The 20,101-nt window shown below is 39.8% G+C and overlaps 1 protein-coding gene across 1 annotated transcript in view; it reads left to right on the top strand.

Moving 5' to 3' along the window:
* Positions 1 to 22: 22 nt before the first annotated feature.
* Positions 23 to 20,101, top strand: part of IQGAP1 (IQ motif containing GTPase activating protein 1) — a 96,067-nt gene continuing 75,988 nt past the window's right edge. Inside the window, exons 1-2 of the mRNA XM_008565351.1 lie at positions 23 to 204; positions 1,986 to 2,085. Coding sequence (XP_008563573.1) covers positions 150 to 204; positions 1,986 to 2,085 — 155 coding nt within the window. The 5' untranslated portion in view covers positions 23 to 149. The remainder of the gene's footprint in view (positions 205 to 1,985; positions 2,086 to 20,101) is intronic.

The following is a 20,101-nucleotide window of genomic DNA, read 5'->3' as shown; positions in this document are numbered from 1 at the left end:
AGGGGCGGGGTGTGCAGGGTGGGGCTGGCGGCGCGGGGCGGGGACGCAGGGACCCAGGCAGCCCGCGCACTCGGCCGGAGCTTCAGCTGCACCCTCCCGCGCCAGCGAGGTCTCGCCGCTTCCTTAGCAGAGACCCGGGCTCGGCCGCCATGTCCGCCGCGGACGAGGTTGACGGGCTGGGCGTGGTCCGGCCGCACTATGGCTGTGAGTGCGGGGCTACGCGGCGCGGGGTCTTTGGGACCAGGCTTGCTGCCTCTGAGGCGCAGTTTTCCCGGGGGCTCGGCCGGGCGGGTGGGACAGATTGGCTGCGGGCCGCGCGGACCCGGAAGAGCCGGCCCTGCGGGGCGGCAGGTTGCGAGTCCCTCGGCCCGCGTCCCCTCGGGCTCCGAGGCGGCGGGAGGGACCCCGGAGGCCTCCCAGCGTCAGCCCGGGCGCTGCGGCAGGAGGAGCCCCACCCAGCGCCTCCCGTCGCCCAGCCCGACCGAGATTGGGGGAGACGGCCTAGGGTGAGGTGGCAGGAGGACGGTGCAGGGCGTGTCCCGGGCACCGGAGACGGGGGCTGGGGGAAGGTGCTGCCCCGGGTGCTGCCTGCGAGGTAGTCCCAGGGTCCAGACCTGCCCGGCCCTAGGCTAACTGAGAGGTGCGGTCCCGGGCAAGTCACTTCAATTTTCTCGAGCTAGTTCCCTCATCAGGACTTCAAAAGTAAAATTTTAAAAAGAAAAACAAAAACCTCTGACTTCCTCATTTTTTGTGGCCGTCCCTGGGACATCATTGAACTGCAGGCGGGATAGTTAACACTGGCTAAAGAAAGGTCCTTTGGGATCTCAAGGTTTTCGATTTTATTTTACCTTCTAGGAATAATGTTCTTTTTTTTTTTTTTTTTTTTTTAGTATAATTTAACTCATTAACAGTTTATATGTGAGGTATTGTGCCACGTTTGTGAAATTAAAGATGAGAAAGACCAGGTTCTTCCTTCAAAGAACTTTTTAATCAGAGAGACAGGCAGGTGTATAAGCTAGCGATAAAATGCAGTAAAGATAAAAGATACCGTGAACTAACTAGACATACAGAGTAATGTGGGTAAGGAGAAGGGGATTGGGAAAGACAGTATGAACACAGGTTGTGACATTTGTACAGAGCCTTGAAGGATGCAGGGAAGTTTGACCGGGCAGGGTGGGGCAAGAGACATGACTCGAAGAGGGAAGAGCATGGCTGAGGTTTTGGAGAGTAGAGGGACACTGTGTGTGCTGGAAGCTGAGTGGTGTGGAGTGCACAGTGATGGGAAGAAGGGTAAGGAGAGGGAGAAGGGCTCCCAAAAGTAGTTGGGGCCAAACTGAGAAAGGCCTTGAATCTTGAATGCCTTTTCAAGGAGTTAGGAATTTATTCCATACACTGGGTGCCCATGAAGGAGGCAGATTTCTTTAGGGGTAAGCTCACAGGTTTTGGAGACAGACTGTCTGGGTTCGAATCCAATCCCCAACACTTACTAGCCCTGGGGCTGAGCTCACCAAACCTCAATTTCCTCATCTGTAAAATAGGAGTAATAATCACAGGATTGCGGGGCTTCAATGAGTGAATGCGTGTAAAATGCTTAGCACAATTGCTGCCACTTAGTTCTCAATAACTGCTGACTTTGGTTATAAATAAAAGAGGGGAACAACATGATAATACCTGTGTTTAGAAGGAGTTCTGGCAGATAGACTAGGATAAATTTGGGTCAGAATCTCAAGTCAGTATTTTTCAAAGTTATTCTAAAATTTCGTACATGTTTCTATTATACATTTTGAAAAGGGGCAAGATGAGTATAGTTGATATCCCATAGTTCTTTTTTTAGGAAAGTGATTATAGTACACCTGGTGATCCACACATTCCCGGTTTACCCTGACCTTCTAGGTGACATAGCAGGAATTTGATGCCGTGGCATTCTTTTATCGCTCAGGAAGGTTACAGATCCTGGTGTTTACATTCTTTCTTTCATGTTTTAGCTGTCCTGGATAATGAGAGACTCACTGCAGAGGAGATGGATGAAAGGAGACGTCAGAATGTGGCTTATGAGTACCTTTGTCATTTGGAAGAAGCAAAGAGGTAAAGATTAGCTGGATGGAGAGAAGATTGGGAGAAGGGAACTGATACGATGTGAATACAGATAAATATTTCTTTGCATATGTTGTGGGAATGACTATGGGAGGCTGGTAGTTGAGGTAATAAGGATAGGTAGTGTATTTATTCATGAGAGTAAATTGTCTTAATGGCAGTTTACCATGAAACACTCTGTTGGGCATTTATGCATATTGAAAAATTTCCAGATTTGTGCTGTTTATGGTGCATGTTTTGGGCACTACCAGCTGTGGTAGAGAAATAGCATTTTTAGGGTTTGAAGTTCTTTAATGTTTTACTAAATCTTCACTGGTTTTGATTTGTATATGAATTGAGCCCTGTCCCCTCATGACTTGTGTGGGTACTTGGATTGGGAGGCTTAGAAGGGTAGTACTATGGGTATAGGTCCATCCGTTTGGCAATAATCAAAGACAGTTTACCAAAGGCAGCATCCTCTGCATTCTTTGTGAAGTGAATGTAAAACTGTTTTCCTTTTTTCAGATGCCCCATGACATTGTGGTCTTTAGAGTGTTAATTTGCTATCAGTGATTCATTTCTTTTGTTCTGGTGCTTATGTTTCTTTGCAAGGTACCAGGATAGATAGATGTAATTACAGATCATGTATTCTATGAGTGAGCGCTGGTGGAAAAGGCTAGCAAGAGATAATGAAAGGTATTTGTAAACAAAGTTTAATGAAAATCAAGGATGTTTCAAATGGTGGTAATAAACAAGAATTATTATTTTTTTTAAATTCTGAAAATCTTAAAACACTACAGGAATGTCCAGAGAACAATACAACAAACATCCTTATATCTCAGAACTAACAAGTGTTAATCCTTCAAATCTTTCCCTTTGCTCTAAAAAAATAAACTTAGCAGCAGCAACTGGCATCTCCCTAGTGCACCTCCCTTGGTCTGATTCTTCTTCCTTCCCTTGGGGCAATCACTGACGTGCATTTTGTGTGAATCCAGGCTGCTTTTCTGAGCTTAAAGCCCTTCCAGGAATTTGGTAATGGTGATGACAATAACACTTGTCTTTCTAAATGGAAAGTTATATATCAGGGGGTGAATATGCCATTAGGAAAGAGGATATTTTCTCACATGAAGTTTGTAAGGGAACAAAAATATTAAGTCCTCTGCCACTTAAACTGTGGACTTCTAGTTTGGAAGGTCAAAGAATCTGAAGAGTGCAGCTGGTCTAAGAAACCATCTTGTGCTCTGAGGAACCTTGGTGCTTCTGTCAGGGTGACCTTGGGGTGAGAGGCAAGAGCCCCAACACACCTTCTGTCCCCCATCCAAAGCAGATCTGCTTTTTTATTTTTGTCAGTTGGCCTGTACAGGAATCTGAATGCATGCCACTGGTGTTATAAGGCTATGGTCTAATCAACCAAGCTAATGGGTCAGCCCCTGTTAGCATAATTTTTAATACATTCTACTGTATGGATGTGCCATAATTTATTAACTGCTTTTGTTATTATATTGGATTTCCGTAATAAAATTCCCTTTTTTACAGAGGGTGTCTTGGCTAAAAGCCCCCTTCCCCCAGTTCAGCCATCTCATTATAGAGTAAGGAAATGGAGGCCTTAGTTTTCTTGGTCTACTTGTAGTTTTCTTGACTTAAGAATAATTTCCATCATTTTGTACAAGTACAGTGGTTCTTAAGTGTGTGCATCAGAATCACCTTGGGAACTTTAAAAAAGTACAGATATCTGGGCCTTACCACAGAGATTCTAGTTCAGTAGGGATGATCTGGAGAATGCAGACATCTATATTTTTTAAATGGCTCTGATGGTTCCCCCCACCCAGTTGAGAAACGGGATTTAAAACAGTTTTAGAACTTTGCCTTATGCTGGGATATGATAGCCTGGATAGAACGATGCTCTTCATCATAATTCCTTCCACAAGTTCAGCACTAACAAAGGCATTTCATTTGCTTCGACTCCAGAGCATGTTCTTTTTGGTCAGGTGTTTTTTCCAGTATAGAAAAGTAGCCCATTTCCTTTAAAACCCAGGGCCGGCCCCGTGGCTCACTCAGGAGAGTGCGGCGCTGGTAGCTCCGAGGCCACGGGTTCGGATCCTATATAGGGATGGCTGGTGCGCTCACTGGCTGAGTGTGGTGTGGACCACACCGTGCTGAGGGTTGCGATCCCCTTACTGGTCAAACAAACAAACAAACAAAAACCCATACGGGGGCCATGATCGCCTGGAATGTTTTTTAGTTGGGTGCTTTTGCATAGTTAGGAAGTGACTAAGGCAGTGGAGATGTTTGTGATAATCTTTATTTTTTATGCTTTGGGTTATTAGGAGGGCATAATAGTGGCATATTGCTCTGGCCCACTGTCCATTGGTGTGGCATCATGGAAATGTTCCTGGTTTATCCTTTGGAGGCTATCATATAAAATCTCGATGTGATTTTTTTTGTTTGTTTGTTTGTTTAAAGCTTTAATTAGGAAATCAACATTAGAAGCACCTATTTAGATTTTACAACTAGAGAAGACCAAGGAAAGAAGCCTGGGAATGTTATGGTGAGAAAAAAGGACTAGGATGCCTACTAGCCACCTAATGTGGTCGCTGCCATCCTTTGAATGTTCTGAGTGTACTTGCAGACAAATTGCATGCTCTTCATTATTAGCTAGGGCTTCTGCTCCCAATTCTGTCTCCTACCCCGGTGAGCTGGGTTGTATGTTGTGTGCTCCTAGAGTCCTTCTTTCCCCTCTGGCATAAGGCCCAATTTGCCTTTTTGGGTTGGCCCTGTCCTGTTTCCTTCATAACTTCCACCCCTCCTAAGTTGGAAGAGCCCCAGGGTCTGGGATTCACAGCGGCTTCAAGGACAGGAATAAAGATCAGACAGATCAAGGAAGAAAAGGTTCCCTTCCTCAGTTCTATTTATAATACCTCTACCCCTCCCACTGAAAGCTCCACCTTTTAGTACAGTGGCCCCATTGTGTATCCTGAGGCACTCCATTTTCTTCTGTACCTGTAATAGAGCTCTTTCTTGGGAAAAGAGGAGAGTATGTAGAGAGAGTGAATATGAATGTGTGGAGACAGTGTAAGTAAGAGAGTGTGAATCTACAGAGATGAGAGTGTGTTGTGGGTGGGTTGGTTTTCACAAAAAGTTAGTGGGAAAACTTAGGGGGGATTCATAATGTTTGTACTGGGATTGGTTGGAAAATAGAAAATATAGAGGTTTCTGCTTTTCTTTATTGTTTGGAGAGTAGCTTCAAAATGGAAATTAAACTGTTGTTCTAATGAAATATGATCTAAAGATTCAAGGCTTTTTTGCTAAGGGCTGCACAGATCAAGGACTTTTTATAAAGGGAGACATCTTAAATTACTACTTACGCTTAAATGTGAGTTTATTTTTATCCTTTTGCCTGTTCTGATTGGGCTTTCCATTTGTTTTGGCTAAGGAGCAGTTGTATAGGAGAGAGGAATACCATTTCCATTCAGTCGAAGGATGTAACATTTAAATATGTGAGATATGGTAGGCCTCTTAGGTCTTGGACAGGAGGGAGTAATAGAGCGAGCGATCAGAAGGTGGTTCAGGTGAAGAGAACATATCAGGCAGGGCAAAACAGGGAAGTCTGCAGGTGAGGAGAAAGGGTAAGTAGTACTGGACGTGGAAGAAAATTCAGTTAGGTTAAAGGTCACAGGAAGGTTAATTTCAGTACTCCCTGAGTTTGTCGATTTAGGATTCTTTCTTTCAGAGACTTCCTGGTGTGCCCTTTCGAGTCTGTCGTGGGCTACCTTCCTCCTGCTAAAGGGATGAGGCACATCCCCCTTGTAGAAGGGAACATAGGAGCTGTGGCTCGTTGGAGAGTGTCAGAAACTACGTGGTGTTAACAAGAGCTTAGTGCTAAACAGAAGTACTTTACCTTCTGTCATTTAGAAGAATTGAAAAAGTATCTTGGAAAATAAATCAGTTCTTGAGGACAAATTCTCTCTTCAGATTTCTCCCTCTAAATGGTGTCAGAATTCCAGGAACATCTGGATGTGTCCAGGCTGGCACACTGTGATCATGAAAACAGAAGTTAAGACATTTAAGAGGCATGAAAACAAAGTGGATAGGCGAGGTGACTAGGAAGAATAGCATGCCCACCAGCTTCTAGAATTCTCAAAGGGAGGAATAACATTTAAAGGTTTGGGGAGGTCATTTTTAGGAGATTGACTCAAGTTCTTCTTTCACAGACAACGAAACTAGTTTAATTGTCTGGTGAGACCCAGTGTGATTGAGCCCTTAGGATGTAGCTATTTTCAGGGCCGGCCCGTGGCTCACTTGGTAGAGTGCGGTGCTGATAACACCAAGGCCACAGATTCGGATCCCATATAGGGATGGCCGGTTCGCTCACTGGGTGAGCGTGGTGCTGACAACACCAAGCCAAGGGTTGAGATCCCCTTACCGGTCATCTTTTTAAAAAAAAAAAAAAGAATGTAGCTATTTTCACATCACATTGGGATTAGGAGCTGGATGCATTTCATGTATTCATAATTATCAAGGGGAAGTATGGGGCAGGATTTACTCTTAACTCTCAAAACAATGATGTAGACAAAAACCTCCCTTCTCTTTTCCGCAACCCTGTTTAATGCCGCTGCTTTGGATTGACTCCACCATAAGAAGTGGGTTGCATTTAAAAGTGTAAAAGTATTTGTTAAAGTGATTGAAACTAAGTGCTTTTTTACATAGTAACAATGTTATAAATGGGAGTATTGATTCTAAGTGTGGCTACCAAAAGCTTTTTATGTAGCCAAAACACTTAGGAAAATTTACAGTTAAGAAATGTGGAGACTAGTCTGGAATATATTAGGCAGTCACCTAGTTAATACCTACAGTTATTACTAAGAAAAGTCATATGAATCTATACACTCATAATACTTATAATTAAGTAAAACAGAAATTCAAAAAGTCTGAATAAAATGTCTTTCAAGATCTTGAATGTTGAGATATCTTGGCAAAGTGAAAAGAGTGAGAATTTCAGTTTTGGCAGGTGTGAGTTTTGATTCTGGTTTTTCAAGTTGCTTAACTTTAGGGAGTGAGCCTAAATTTGTACTTTGCAGAATGGGGTTACCCTGCATCTTACAGAGTTGCTGTGAGTTAAGTGCCTGGCACAGCGAAATACAGTAGATTTAATATGAAGATGATGGGGATGTTAATATATTTTTTGGGGGAATTTCCTGGGCACTTTCTAGGTCCTAAATGTTGGTAGCACTAGTTTTTTCACTTCTGACTTAAGCTTTTGTCTGAAAGGAGAAACCAGAAACAGAGACTACCGTCTCTAGGGAGTGGAATGGGATTGGAGAGTGTCAGAGGACTTTTTCTTTTTATTTAATATTGTACTATATATTTAAAATGCTTTTTACAATGATAATGAATTTTATAGTAAGGAAAAAAGGAAGGGATTAAGAAAAAGGAAAAACTGTAAGTACATAATTTTTAGCAAATTCAGGTTTTTAAATTGCTATATTGTCTTAATTACTATTTTCAGTGGCTACACAATATCCATAATTTATTTAGGTTTGTTCTAGTTTAAAGTTATATTGCTTTGATTACTGGAGAGGTTGAACATTTTCCTACATATTTGTTTACCAATTTTATTTTCGTATGCAAATTTTGTGTTGATGTTCTTTGCCTGTATGTCTAGGGTCGTGATGTTAACTTTTGTGAGCTCTCTTAAAATAGGGATGTTGACCTTCTGTCATACTTGCTACAAACATTTTTTATGATTTTCTATTTTATTTGTTTTTTCACTGTACTTTTTTAAATTTCATGGAATTTAAATGTTAATCTTTGTAATGATTTCTTCCATAAATTCAAAGCCTAAATAGCTTAATTTCTCTAAACCTTGCTAAAATGTGCAGTTTTATATTCATTAGGATCTAAGCCTTTGTTTTTTTTGTGGCTGGCTGGTATGAGGATCCCCGAACCCTTGCGGTATTACAACACCGCATTCTAACCAAGTGAGTTAACAGGCCAGTCTGGAGAAATATAAGTCTTTAAATCTCATGGTGTTTCTAAATTATTTGAGTATCACTTAAAAACCTTATTTTATACCCATTAACAATTGATGTCTTACTTTGTGAAATATTATATAGTTTTAGTTCTGGACTTTTTATTCTGTTATGGTGAACCACATTTCATTTTTTTGAGAAAATGTATATGATGACTTCGTTTGCTTGTACTACTACTTATTAAGAAACATCTGAAGGTAGCTTAATTTTAGCTCCGTGAAAGTAACTTGATATTTTGTCTGTGTGATTTGAAACTTGTAGAATTCTTGTTCCTTGAAGTATAAACATTTCTCCAAGTTACATATTAGGGTTGATATTGGCTTAGAAATTTTGCCTGAAATGTGGAGACTCTTCTTGATTTATAATATCTTTTCTGTTTGTTTATTTTAGCTCTAGGAAATTGTCCATTACACTTTTAATAATTGGTTATGATTCATTAGTTCTGTCTTGGGGGTCAGATCTGGAGAGTCTGTTTTATGGCTGTTCTTCATTTTATCTGTTTATGTTAAATCAGCATTCTAGATATGTGTCTCACATGTATCTTTTTCACTGACTTGGTTTTCTACAGTCTTGATTTTTTTCCTTTGGTTCTGTTAATGGTCGTGACTTTGCCCTATTGCAGCTTTCATTTTGAACTTTGTTTTTTTTGCCTCTCCACTCTTAAATGGTCTCTGTTTAGTTCATGAAGAATAGTATGACACGTATAAGATCCTTTAAAGGTGGAAGAAAGAGCAGGTAGCCCAGAGAACTGGGTTAGACATATCACCAGTTCCCCTTGTAATCAAGTGTTCTTGAAGTGGTTGTGACTACAGGACACCAGTGTTCATTGGCCGGCTGAGTATATGGATTGCCTACCAGTCAAAAACCAGTTGAGAAAGTCTGACTGGGCTAAGTGGTCATTGGTTTGACTTAATTCTTAGAGATCAGAGCAATAACTGTGTTTATTTTAATACCCCTAGTGATGAAATAGTAAAAATGTATTTGAGGACCCTAGTTGGCATGTTCTGGGAACTTCACTTTCTGACTTTGCATTGTGACCAGTCTCTGATTTCTGTGTAATTCCTTCTGCTTCACAGTGTATAAATTTGGGGATACCTGTTGGAGTGGGACCTGTTTTGAACTTTTTTAAGCCATGTGGCATTTGATGAATTCTTAGTTTTTTCCAATTGGGGCTGCTAAATAAACCCCTTGACAAGTATTTGTGTAAAAAAGTGTTGGTAGGCAAAGTGAGACAACCGGAAGTGATTCATATTACTGCGGCTGTGTATTTAATTTGGGACTTGGTTGCCTAGAGACCATATCTTTGAGCAAGTTGAGTGAAGTGCCAGTTGAGGAGGGCCCATGGCCTACCTGATCAAATCAGGACTCTGCTCCTTGATTTTTCTTCAAGAAGGCTCCTAGCAATTTGATTGATCCCTGTGTTTGACAGTGTGTGAATCAAAAAATCTTAAACACATAAATGAAAAATCTGGTTAATGGTTTATTTTTAAGAGCAAGAGTTTACTTGCTTATGTATGGATTCTGTCTTTTCTTTTAAAATTTAATCGTATGTTAAGAATTCGTTATTTCGGGGCCAGCCCGGTGGCGCACTGGATGGTGCGCCGCTTGGGAAGCGTGGCGGCGCTCCCGCCCGAGGGTTCGGATCCCACATACGGACCGGTTCCCGCTCACTGGCTGGGCGAGGCGCGGGAGCAGCACCGAGGGTTGCAGTCCCATTGCCGGTCCCCGGTCCGGTGCGGAGGCAACACTGAGGGTTGTGATCCGTTGCCGGACACGGAAAAAGACAAAAGACAAAAAAAAAAAAAAAAAAAAGAATTCTTTATTTCAATAAAGCATTTTAATATAAAACAGCTAAAAGGAAAAAAAAAAAAAAAAAAAAACCCACCAAAAAACCCCCAAACAAAAACCCTGCAATTTGCGAGGCCATCATGATCTAAAATATTTCCTGTCTGTCCCGTAGTCAACGTCCTCCTCTTGCTTCTCCCCTTCTTCCTCATTGTCACCATCACTGCCATTTATTGAGCACTTACTGCTATGTGCTGGGCCCTGTGCTTTACCTAGTCTTGAAACCCCATGAGGTGCTTATTATCTACATTTAACAGATAAGAAAGCAAAACTCAAAGAGGTTAACTCACCCATCTAGTAAGTGGTTGATCCAGATTTCAGGTATGGCAAGGACTCCAAAGCCCTTGCTCTTAACAAACATGTTAGTCTGCTACTGCAGTACTACTTCTAAAAATAGAGACAAAAATAGTAACTATCATTAAATAAGCAGAATGATGATGAAATTTATATATAACGTTATTGTGAGATAGGCATTATGTTATCTTAAAGAGGGGGGAAAAATGAGTTAATATCACCTGAACCAAGGTCATATAACTGTCTGGAATTCAAGCCCAGGTCTGTGTGACACCAACACTAGTGCTCTTAACCTTTACAGGCAGGCACTGAAGGGGCAACATTTAAGTCCAACATCAAGTCAGCTGGTGCCCAGAGACATTCAGTATCTTGCCTGGCTGTCAAATGGCTGAGGGAATTAAAGGTGTTTCCTGCCTCTTACTGCAGAGTCTCTTCCACTAGCCATTGACTGTATGAGGGCAAGTCTCCAATTTGTCTTATGTATTTTTGTGTCTAATCTAACTAGATTGTTGGATTCTTCCCAATTGCTTTTCTTCTTCATAACCTGGTATCTGCTTTGGATTCAGTTTAGAGAGGTATTTCTTCCTACCAGGATTAAATAGTGACCTCATACAGACAGGAGTGGCAAATTGGATTGGAAACTGCCTTGGATTGTTTGGCAAGAACTGTATTTTTGGGGGTTGTGGGTGGAAGAAAGGCCTGTCTAAAGGCCTCTATTTCTTCTTTACTCAGAATACCTTCCTGTTGACTCATTGGAAATCATAACGAAAAGCAGAAGGAACATTGGAGAGGCAGCTGCTAGCCCAGGACTTGGCTTCTGTTGGGGTAGATGTTTGGGGACTGAGAGAACACTGGGCTCTAAGAATTGTGAGATTTGTGTAGTAGAAGGAAATACTATATTGTGATAGGTATTTATCCATAAGGTTAAAAAGCATCACTGTTGCTTGGGATCATTGATCATCAACATAAGAAATTAAAAATATTTTCTCGAATCAGGATTAATTGGTGATCCTAAACACTGAAGTAGAAGGAACTGAGGAATAAAAGAGGGAATGGGGCAAAATTAGAAAAGGAAAAATTGAAAAGAGGAGAAAAACTTGTGATTGTAGGAAAATGATAAAATAAAATTTAAATAGAAAAATTATCGGATATGCAATTGTCATTGATAAACAGGGCAGTTTATTATAAATAACATATACATCTCAGATGACCTTTCAAACAGCTAAAAGGAAAAAAAAAATACCTTCTACTTACATGACTATTATAACAAAATCTTTTTCTGCCCTGAGGACATTGGGCAGTGTTTGTTGATAACCGATAGTTTGAAAAAGTAGTGCTTGACAATGGCTTGACCTTGGGGGTTTTCCTTTAAATTTTTGAGAATCTCACAAAAGTATTTTTTAGACAGATTTGGTCTTAATTTTTTTTTTAATTTAAAAAATTTGTTTCTTAATTTTAAAATAGATAATATATGGAGATGATACATAATTCAGAGGCTATGCAAAAATATACAGTAGGAAAAAGTCTGTCTCCTTAGTACTGTTTGTCCAGCCACTCAGTTATCTTCCCCAGCTGGAACTGCTGTTGTGACTGTGTATTCTTCCAGAGATATTCTATGCAAATAAACATAAATCACTTTTTTTCTTTGTTCAGAAGTAGCAGCACACTATACATTTTGCTCTGCATCTTGAAAGTCATTCCACATAAATACAATAGAGTGCCTCATTTTTTTTTCTTCAGTTGCTTCATTTTCAGTTATAGATTTCACCTATCAATGGACATTTTCTCCCCAACTTTTGCTATTGTAAATGTTGCTGTGTTTAGCAGCTGTGTGTGTATGCCATTGTGCATGTGTGAGCATTTTTGAAGGATTAATTTCTGAGAGTGCAATTTCTGGGTGATAGGGAATACACACATTTAGTTTTGATAAATATTGCAAATTTGCTCTCCTTGGGAGTTGTGCCAATTTACGTGTCTATCAATAATGAATGAGAGGGCTGTTTTATTTGCAAGTGTCATAGATGAAAATGGCATTTCATTGTAGTTTTCAGATTAATTATGAGTGAAGCTGAGCATCTTTACATATGTTTAAAAACCATTTGTATTTCCTTTTCTGTGAACTGTTTTGGCAAAATCTTTTGCTAATTTTTAAAACTGGATTGTTGGTCTTTTTTCTTATTGATTTGTAAATGCTCTTTAATATATTGAAGAAATTGGTCCTTTGTATGCCATATATGTTGTAAATATTTATTATAGTTTGTCCTCCAAATTTTAACGCTGTGTGAGGTATTTACAGTAATTTAGAATTTTAAAACACATTTGAATTTATGAATCTTTTATTTTTAGCTTTTGGGCTTTTTTGGTCATTTTTAAAGAGGGCTTATTTATACTGAGATTATATAAAATATTTCCTCATGTTTTCTTCTAGTATTAAAGAGTTGTCACATTTAACTCTTTGATCCATTTGGAATTTATTTTGATGTGAGGAGTGAGGTAGAGATCCTGCTTTGTTTTTTTTCCCCCCAGGTTACTTCTGGGTAATATCTTAAGTTTTGAGCATTAGCAATGGCCCTTTTATGAAGTGTGCTTGGAGTGTGCTATACTCTCTAGTATATGAACTAGATCGAATCTTCTTCAGAACAAGGCAGCTTCAACTGTTGAGATTTTGAAACATATGGCTTAAATATTCTTTTCAGGGAAATGGGCTAGAATTTTCCAGAGTGCTTTCAAGCAAGTTAGTTGTATTTGATGTTAAACAGGTTAATAGTGTGTAATGAAGTTGGCATTGAGAAATCAGGTTTTAGATCAACAGCTTTGACATAAAGACAAAGAAGAGATGAATAGACTTGCCAAACTAACAATTTATTCTTTGTGTTAAAGAAGAGTACAGGTTTGGGATGTGAAAAACAACTGAGTGGCTGACTTCTATATGAATATTTTTTGAGATATAATCTATTAATGAGTGTTACAACATTAAGGAAAAAAGGGTTTAGCGGTAAAATAAATTCAGAAATACTGCGTTAAACCCAATTAAACAGATTATTTAACTGGCAGGTTACTTAGAATCTTTTTTGTGGAGCTATAAATTCTGAATCTCCAAGGGAGAGGATAGAGTATGCAGTATTCCTCAAACCTTGCTCATTCTTTTCTCACAGATTGTCTTTCTTAGGACTCGTGATATATACCAGGTTATTCTGGTATGGGAAACGTGTTCTCTATCAGAGTTAGGGATTTGAAGGATTGTTTCAAATAAGAATTTGGGACATGTACATGGTCAGTTCTCAACTGTTTTATTATAGTTTCTTTCTTTCTTTTTTTTTTTTTGTCTTTTTTTTTTTTCCGTGTCCGGCAACGGATTGCAACCCTCAGTGTTGCCCCTGTACCGGACCGGGGACCGGCAACGGGATCGCAACCCTCGGCGTTGCTCCCGCGCCTCGCTCAGCCAGTGAGCGGGAACCGGTCTGTATGTGGGATCCGAACCCTCGGGCGGGAGCACCGCCGCGCTTCCCAAGCGGCGCACTGTAGCAGTGCGCCACCGGGCCGGCCCCATTATAGTTTCTTTCTATTCTCTATCGAATTCTCATGTTCTTGGGTAGGTATAGTTGCTGAACTGTAGTCAGTGATCTTTTGTGTTCATTGTGAACTACAGGCATGTGGTTTTTAAAAATGGAGTGCAAAGGTACTAATTATTAAAGAAAAGGAAAAGAAGATACATACCACAAATTCTGGTTTAGTGAACTATTTTCTGGCAAAGCATTTGGCTGCAAAATTCTAGAGCACGCTGTAAAATAGATGGCTTATAAGCACTTAATGAGAAAAAAAATGATTCTTAGGAGCCAACATGGACTCCCTAAGAAAAGCCCTATCGTATGAACATTTCTTTTTGGACAGTGTCACCAGATTGGTGAATCAGAGAAAAACACAGTAATGTATAGATCTCAGCAAGGCTTTTGAAAGTATGTCTTGTAATACTTTAACAGACAGGTTGAATAAATGTGAACTAGATTGTAGTGTAATTAAGAAGATTTGTAGCTGTTGAATAAAGCAGATTCAAAAAGTGCTGCTAGATGGGGAGTGACTGTTTAATGGGTGTGGGGTTTGTTTTTGGGTGGTGAAAGCATTCTAGAATTAGTGATGATGGTTGCACAACATTGTGAATATACTAAAAGCCACTGAATTGCATGCTTTAAAAGGATTAAAAAATGGTGAATTCGTGATACGAATTTTATCTCAATAAAAAAGGAGTTGCTGATGGTTAGACTGTGTTGTTATAACACGAAGGTCAAGGGTTCAGATCCCCATACTGTCCAGTCCCCTCTGGACTCCCCCCCAAAATAAGAACTGCTGGGTTTTTAATCCAAAGAAAGCTCTTTAGGGCATGTTATATGTATAATATTTTTATTGGGATTTATAAGGGCATCAATTATGTTGCTATGGTCCAAACATTTGTCCCTTCCAAAGTTTATGTGGGAGCTTGATTCTGTGTGGCAGTGTTTAAAGGTAGAGCCTTTAAGAGGTGATTGGATCATGAGGACTATGCTCTCATGAATGGAGTAATGTGTTGTTATGGGTGTGGACTGTAGCTTTATAGGGAGAGCAAGTGAGCATGTTAAGGGGTAGCCCTCATCATGCAATACCCTGTGTTGCCATGGGATGCTGTAGAGAGCCCACAAAAAGATGAAGGCCCTCAACAGATGCACTCCTTGGACCAGGCACTTCCCAGCCTCCAGACTGTAAGAAATACAGTCTTCATTTCTTTATAAATTATCTTTATTAATCTTCTTTATAAATTATCCAGTTTCAGGTTTTCTGTTATAGGGCTGGCCAGTTAGATCAGTTGGTGTGAGTATGTTGATAACAGCAAGGTCAAGGGTTCGGATCATGGCCAAAAAAAAAAAAAAAAAGCCTCGGGTATTCCATTACAAGCAACAGAAAATGGACTATTACAGAAGTGTTGATCAGATTTGGGTTTGACTTGTTGCTGGAGGGATAGTTAATACACTGCGTGACAAATTTTGCTTTCAAAATACCCTGAATCTGAATGAAATTTAATAGTGGTAAATGTTTTCCCACATTGGAGTTCAAAAATGTCTCTAAGTACAGGATAGGGAAGTAGCATTAGTGGGAATAGCATCAATGGGAAAAGAAAACAAATGAAAGAAATCAGATATTTTATATATATATATATATATATATATATATATCTGAGCTATTATATATAACTACCTGAGATATTATATATAACTTATTAATAGAAATGTGGTAAATGCAGCTAAGGAAGAGATAGTTCCATTGTTTGCTGTACTGATCAGAGGCTGCCTGCCTTTGGCGTTCAGTTCTGGAGGTCTGTCTTTAAGAGAGGCCTTGATAGTCTAGAGCAAAGGATGATTTGATTTGATAGATCTAGAGCAAGGATGGGTTCTTTCACACCCACAGCAAGCACAGCTGATAGATCAGAATGATTTTCAACATAGAACCTGAAGAACCACTCCCAATCAGAGGATGTTGGTCCATTAGTTGAGACTTGGTTATTGCTCCAGGAGTAGACCATGTTGGATAAGCATGACCAGGATGATAAAGGGTCTATAAATTTTGATGTATAGATTTTTGGTCTATAGATTTTAATGTGGAAACAAGATTTAGAGCGAAAATAGAATCAGAATCTCAGCAGCTCCACCACTCATCCAATACAGGAATTCATTCAATTGTTCTATTAACATTTTACCTACATTACTAAAAAATTCCTTAGAAATGGAAGAAGGATTCAATTTATCATGTGTGGTATTGGGGAAATAGAACTAGGCAATGCAAATCAGCTTAGTGTGAGGAACAACTTTATAAAAATAAGAAATTTCCAAAAAGTGTCTGAGCTGCTTTGGGAAAACCCATGTTGCAGAAGGTTTTCAAGCATAGACTATATAACAGTTTAATGGAAGATTGTTATTTTGTTCTAACCTAAGTCTTTTCTGAAGTTATTTAAAAACCTTTAAAATTTTTATTTCTGGTATTATTAAAAGCTGTTTTTATTTTAAATGACTTGATAATATTGTTGATCATTTTTTCTGACATGGCTAGAAATTTGGGAAAAATACTTTCCATATAATAAATCATTATTTTAAAGCAAGCAAAGAACATTTTTTAGCTCCTCCATTGTTCAAGATGCTCTGGTAGAACTGGATAGGATGTGAAACTATAACCTAGTCCTGCTCTTAGGATGTTTACAGATTAATTGAACAGACAGGGCATAAACATTTGAAAAGTTACCCAACTTCAAAGAATGAAAGATCTAAATGTCACAAGGCAATATATGATTGCCAAGGAAATAATGCAAACAGCTAATGTGTGAGAGTTTAGATGAGGGAAAGATTATTTTATTGCTAAGTTGTTTTTTTTTTTTTTTCCTTTTTGTCTTTTTTCGTGACCGGCAATGGGATCGCAACCCTCGGTGTTGCACTCGCACCGCGCTCAACCAGTGAGCGGACCTGTCTCTATATGGGATCCGAACCCTTGGCGGGAGTGCCACTGCGCTCCCTTGTGCCGCACTCTACCGAGTGCGCCACCGGGCCGGCCCTTATTGCTAAGTTTTGCCAGATAAACTGAAATTATTTGAGAGAGAAGGGAAAGCATAATGATAGCGTATTTGTCTTGTTCTTTTGTACTCCTTTAGAGTTGGGACTGTCTTTTTCTACTTGGTACCTAGTAGCGCCTCTTACCACAGTGCTTCTTATGCAAAGCAGATGCTCAGGAATATTGTTCAGTTGAATTAGTGGAAAGTTGTGTGGAATGTGGGGGTTGTGGTAGATAAAAGAATTTCAGTATCATGGTGATAAGAGCTTAGGGTAATTTGTGTGTGTGTGTGTGTGTGTGTGTGTGTGTGTGTGTGTGTGTGTGTGTGTAAAATTATTTGGTTATAATTGAGACCAGGAGTACAGTAGTATGGTCCTGAAGCAGGAGTGAAAGAACAGTTTGGATCTTTCATGATTCAAAAAGAAGTTAGAATCATGATTCAAAAAGAAGTTAGAAAAGGATCCCACCGTTACATACATAAGTAACTGTATCAGGAGATAAAGAAATACAAAGTGCCATAGGAAAGTTTAGGGGAAATTTTGAGTAAGAAGAGATGATGATGGTATATCGTGGAAGAGTTCATGGAGGAGGTGACTTTTGAAGATAACATTTGAATTAGTAGAGATGGGTGAGGCTGATAACCCCAAAATTTTACTAAACCTTCATTCTTAGTAGACATCTCCATCCTTAGCTTCCTATATCATGGCTTGATGGACCTCTGTTTTCTCTACAAAATTCCTCAAATTTTAGCCCTAACCAATTTATCCCATCTCATTTAACATGCCATCTTGACTTCCTCCCCAAAGCAGTAGGAGAAATATCTTTCCTCGTGAGACTCAACATTCTATCTGTGGTCTGGATCCTTCTTTTTTAGGGTCCTTATTCCAACATTATTTTCTTAACTATAACTTTCTCCTTAGCACATAAACATCCTTATCCAATCAAATATACTCCCTTAATCCTAGACTCTCCTCTGATTCTTGCCTCCTCTTTCTTCCTTCAAAGAAAACTTTCTATATCTACTTCTTTGTCTTAACTCATATGGATGTAATTCCTGTGCCTTCCTTTTCACCACTGAAATTTCTCTTGCTCAGACCAGTGATCTAATTGCTATTTCCAGTGGAAAATTTTCAGTAGTCTCTGAAGCATATGCCACTCTGGTGTGTTCATTTAATGAAGCTTTCTTCCTTTTAACTGGGTATCTATTTATACTTTTTGAATTTTGAACTGTGTGTGAGCATTAAGGTATTGGCCCATATAAAAAATATATTGCCTATCATAGAAAATAAATTCAGTTAGCATTCCTCCAGGAAGCTTACCTTTACCCCAGGTCTGAGTAGTTTCCTTTCTTCTGCTTCTGTAGCCCCTTCTATGTAGCTTTATTATAGCTTTTCACAATGTAAGTGCCTTATACTTTTCTCTTCTCTGATATACTGTGAGCCTAACACACGGCAAGGACTATGTCCTTAATGAGTATTATAGTTAAACCCTCCTCCTAATATGTTTTTACTAAGTGATAAATCTGAAAATTCAATTTTTTTTTTTTTTGTCTTTTTTCGTGTCCGGCAACGGATCGCAACCCTCAGTGTCGCGCCCGTACCGGACCGGGACCGGCAACAGGATCGCAACCCTCGGTGTTGTGCCCGCACCTCGCTCAGCCAGTGAGCGGGAACCGGTCTGTATGTGGGATCCGAACCCTCGGCGGGAGCGCCGCCGCGCTCCCAAGCGGCGCACTGTAGCAGTGCGCCACCGGGCCAGTCCAAAATTCACCTATTTTTAATGTACAAGTCAATAATATTTAGTAAATTTACCGAGTTGTGCAGCCCGTCACCATAGTTTCCATCACCCCAGTAAGACCAGAGACCTACTGAAATATAACAACTAGACATTTAATTTTGACAAATAGACTTGACCTATCTTATCCAGTTCAGCTAAGAATGAAATGATTTGCTCAGGGATGGGTCTGTATTAGGTATAAACTAACACAGAAGTTAAATACGTTCCTTGAGAGAGAAAACATTTCCCTCTGTTTTTCACTTATTTCTACAGCCTTTCAGATTGGCCTAATTTACATTCAGAAATTTAAGACAGATGCTATCAAGATTTCTCATTTTGCTTATATGGCTTGGAAAACAAGCTTTTATTGTTTCTTGCCTGGATTATTGTAGTACTTTTAGTGCCTCTTTACCCCTCCTCCTAACCCATACTGCTCAGAATGATCTTTTAAATGAAATCTTCCAAAGAGTCTGAACATTCTCTTGCCTTGGTGTGACATGTTCTCCTCCGTCAGCACACACACACAAGTTCTTCAAGACCTAAATGCCGTTTTCTCTGGGAAACCGCCCCACTCCCCTCCCTCTTCATATGGGAAAGAGTGCTTTATTGAATACTCTCCATTCCTTTTTCTCAAGACTTGGACTTACCACACTGTAAAATTACTAGGCTGCTTACGGTGCCTAGGTGGTGCTAAGATGCATTAGCAGTTTAGTAGAGTCCTAATTGTAGGGAAAGACAGCCAAATTTGGGAAGTTTTTAGCAGAGTGACCCTGGCATTTGGGGGCATTTGCTCTGTAAGATGGACGTGGTTACAGAGGAGCTGTTCCTGGAGGAACCGAATCTCAATGACTTGGAGTAGTTAGTTCCGGCATTGGTGTGTTCCCCTTCTGTATTGCACAGAGCTGGGAAACCACTGAAGTCACGTGCTCTACAGAACTTGTTCAGCTGGTTTCCTCTTCAGACCCCTAATTCAGATTCCCACCCTGATTCTTTTCTATATACACTCTCGGTCTGGGCTTGTTTTAAGGCTTATCACAGTAGAGTCCTCAGTATAGTCACTTCTTTGTCTTGCTGAGTGGTAGAGTGGGTAGAGCCAAGTGTTTGCTCCTTTTGAAAATGTTATCAGTAGGACAAGGTAGACAGGTATTACGTAAGTTATTGAGCAAACATTATTTAGAGCCTCCTAGTGCTTGGTATATAGTATCTTGTTTAATCCTGACAACAACCTTGTGAGGTTAAATGTTCCTAATCCTGTTTTACAGACAGGAAATGGAAGCTCATAGAGGATGGTGAGTTAACATGTCATTCTTGCTCATTCCTATTTCCTTCCCTCTTTTCTCAGGAAGAATTGCGTATATTCTTTTCTGTAGCCAGCTGCCACTTCTGCACCTCAGAACCTTGATTTCTTTTGTTCTTTATTCCTGTATCTTTAGTCCCTCCTCCACTTGTTCTTTTATTGCAGGCTACAAATATGTGCTTCTTCCTCAATCATTAAAAAAAAAAAAAAAAAAAAAAAA

The sequence above is a fragment of the Galeopterus variegatus genome, unplaced genomic scaffold, assembly GCF_000696425.1.
Source record: "Galeopterus variegatus unplaced genomic scaffold, G_variegatus-3.0.2 Scaffold14, whole genome shotgun sequence".
Lineage (NCBI taxonomy): Eukaryota > Metazoa > Chordata > Mammalia > Dermoptera > Cynocephalidae > Galeopterus > Galeopterus variegatus.
Note: the sequence above shows the minus strand (reverse complement) of the source record. Positions and strands in the feature narration are given on the sequence as shown.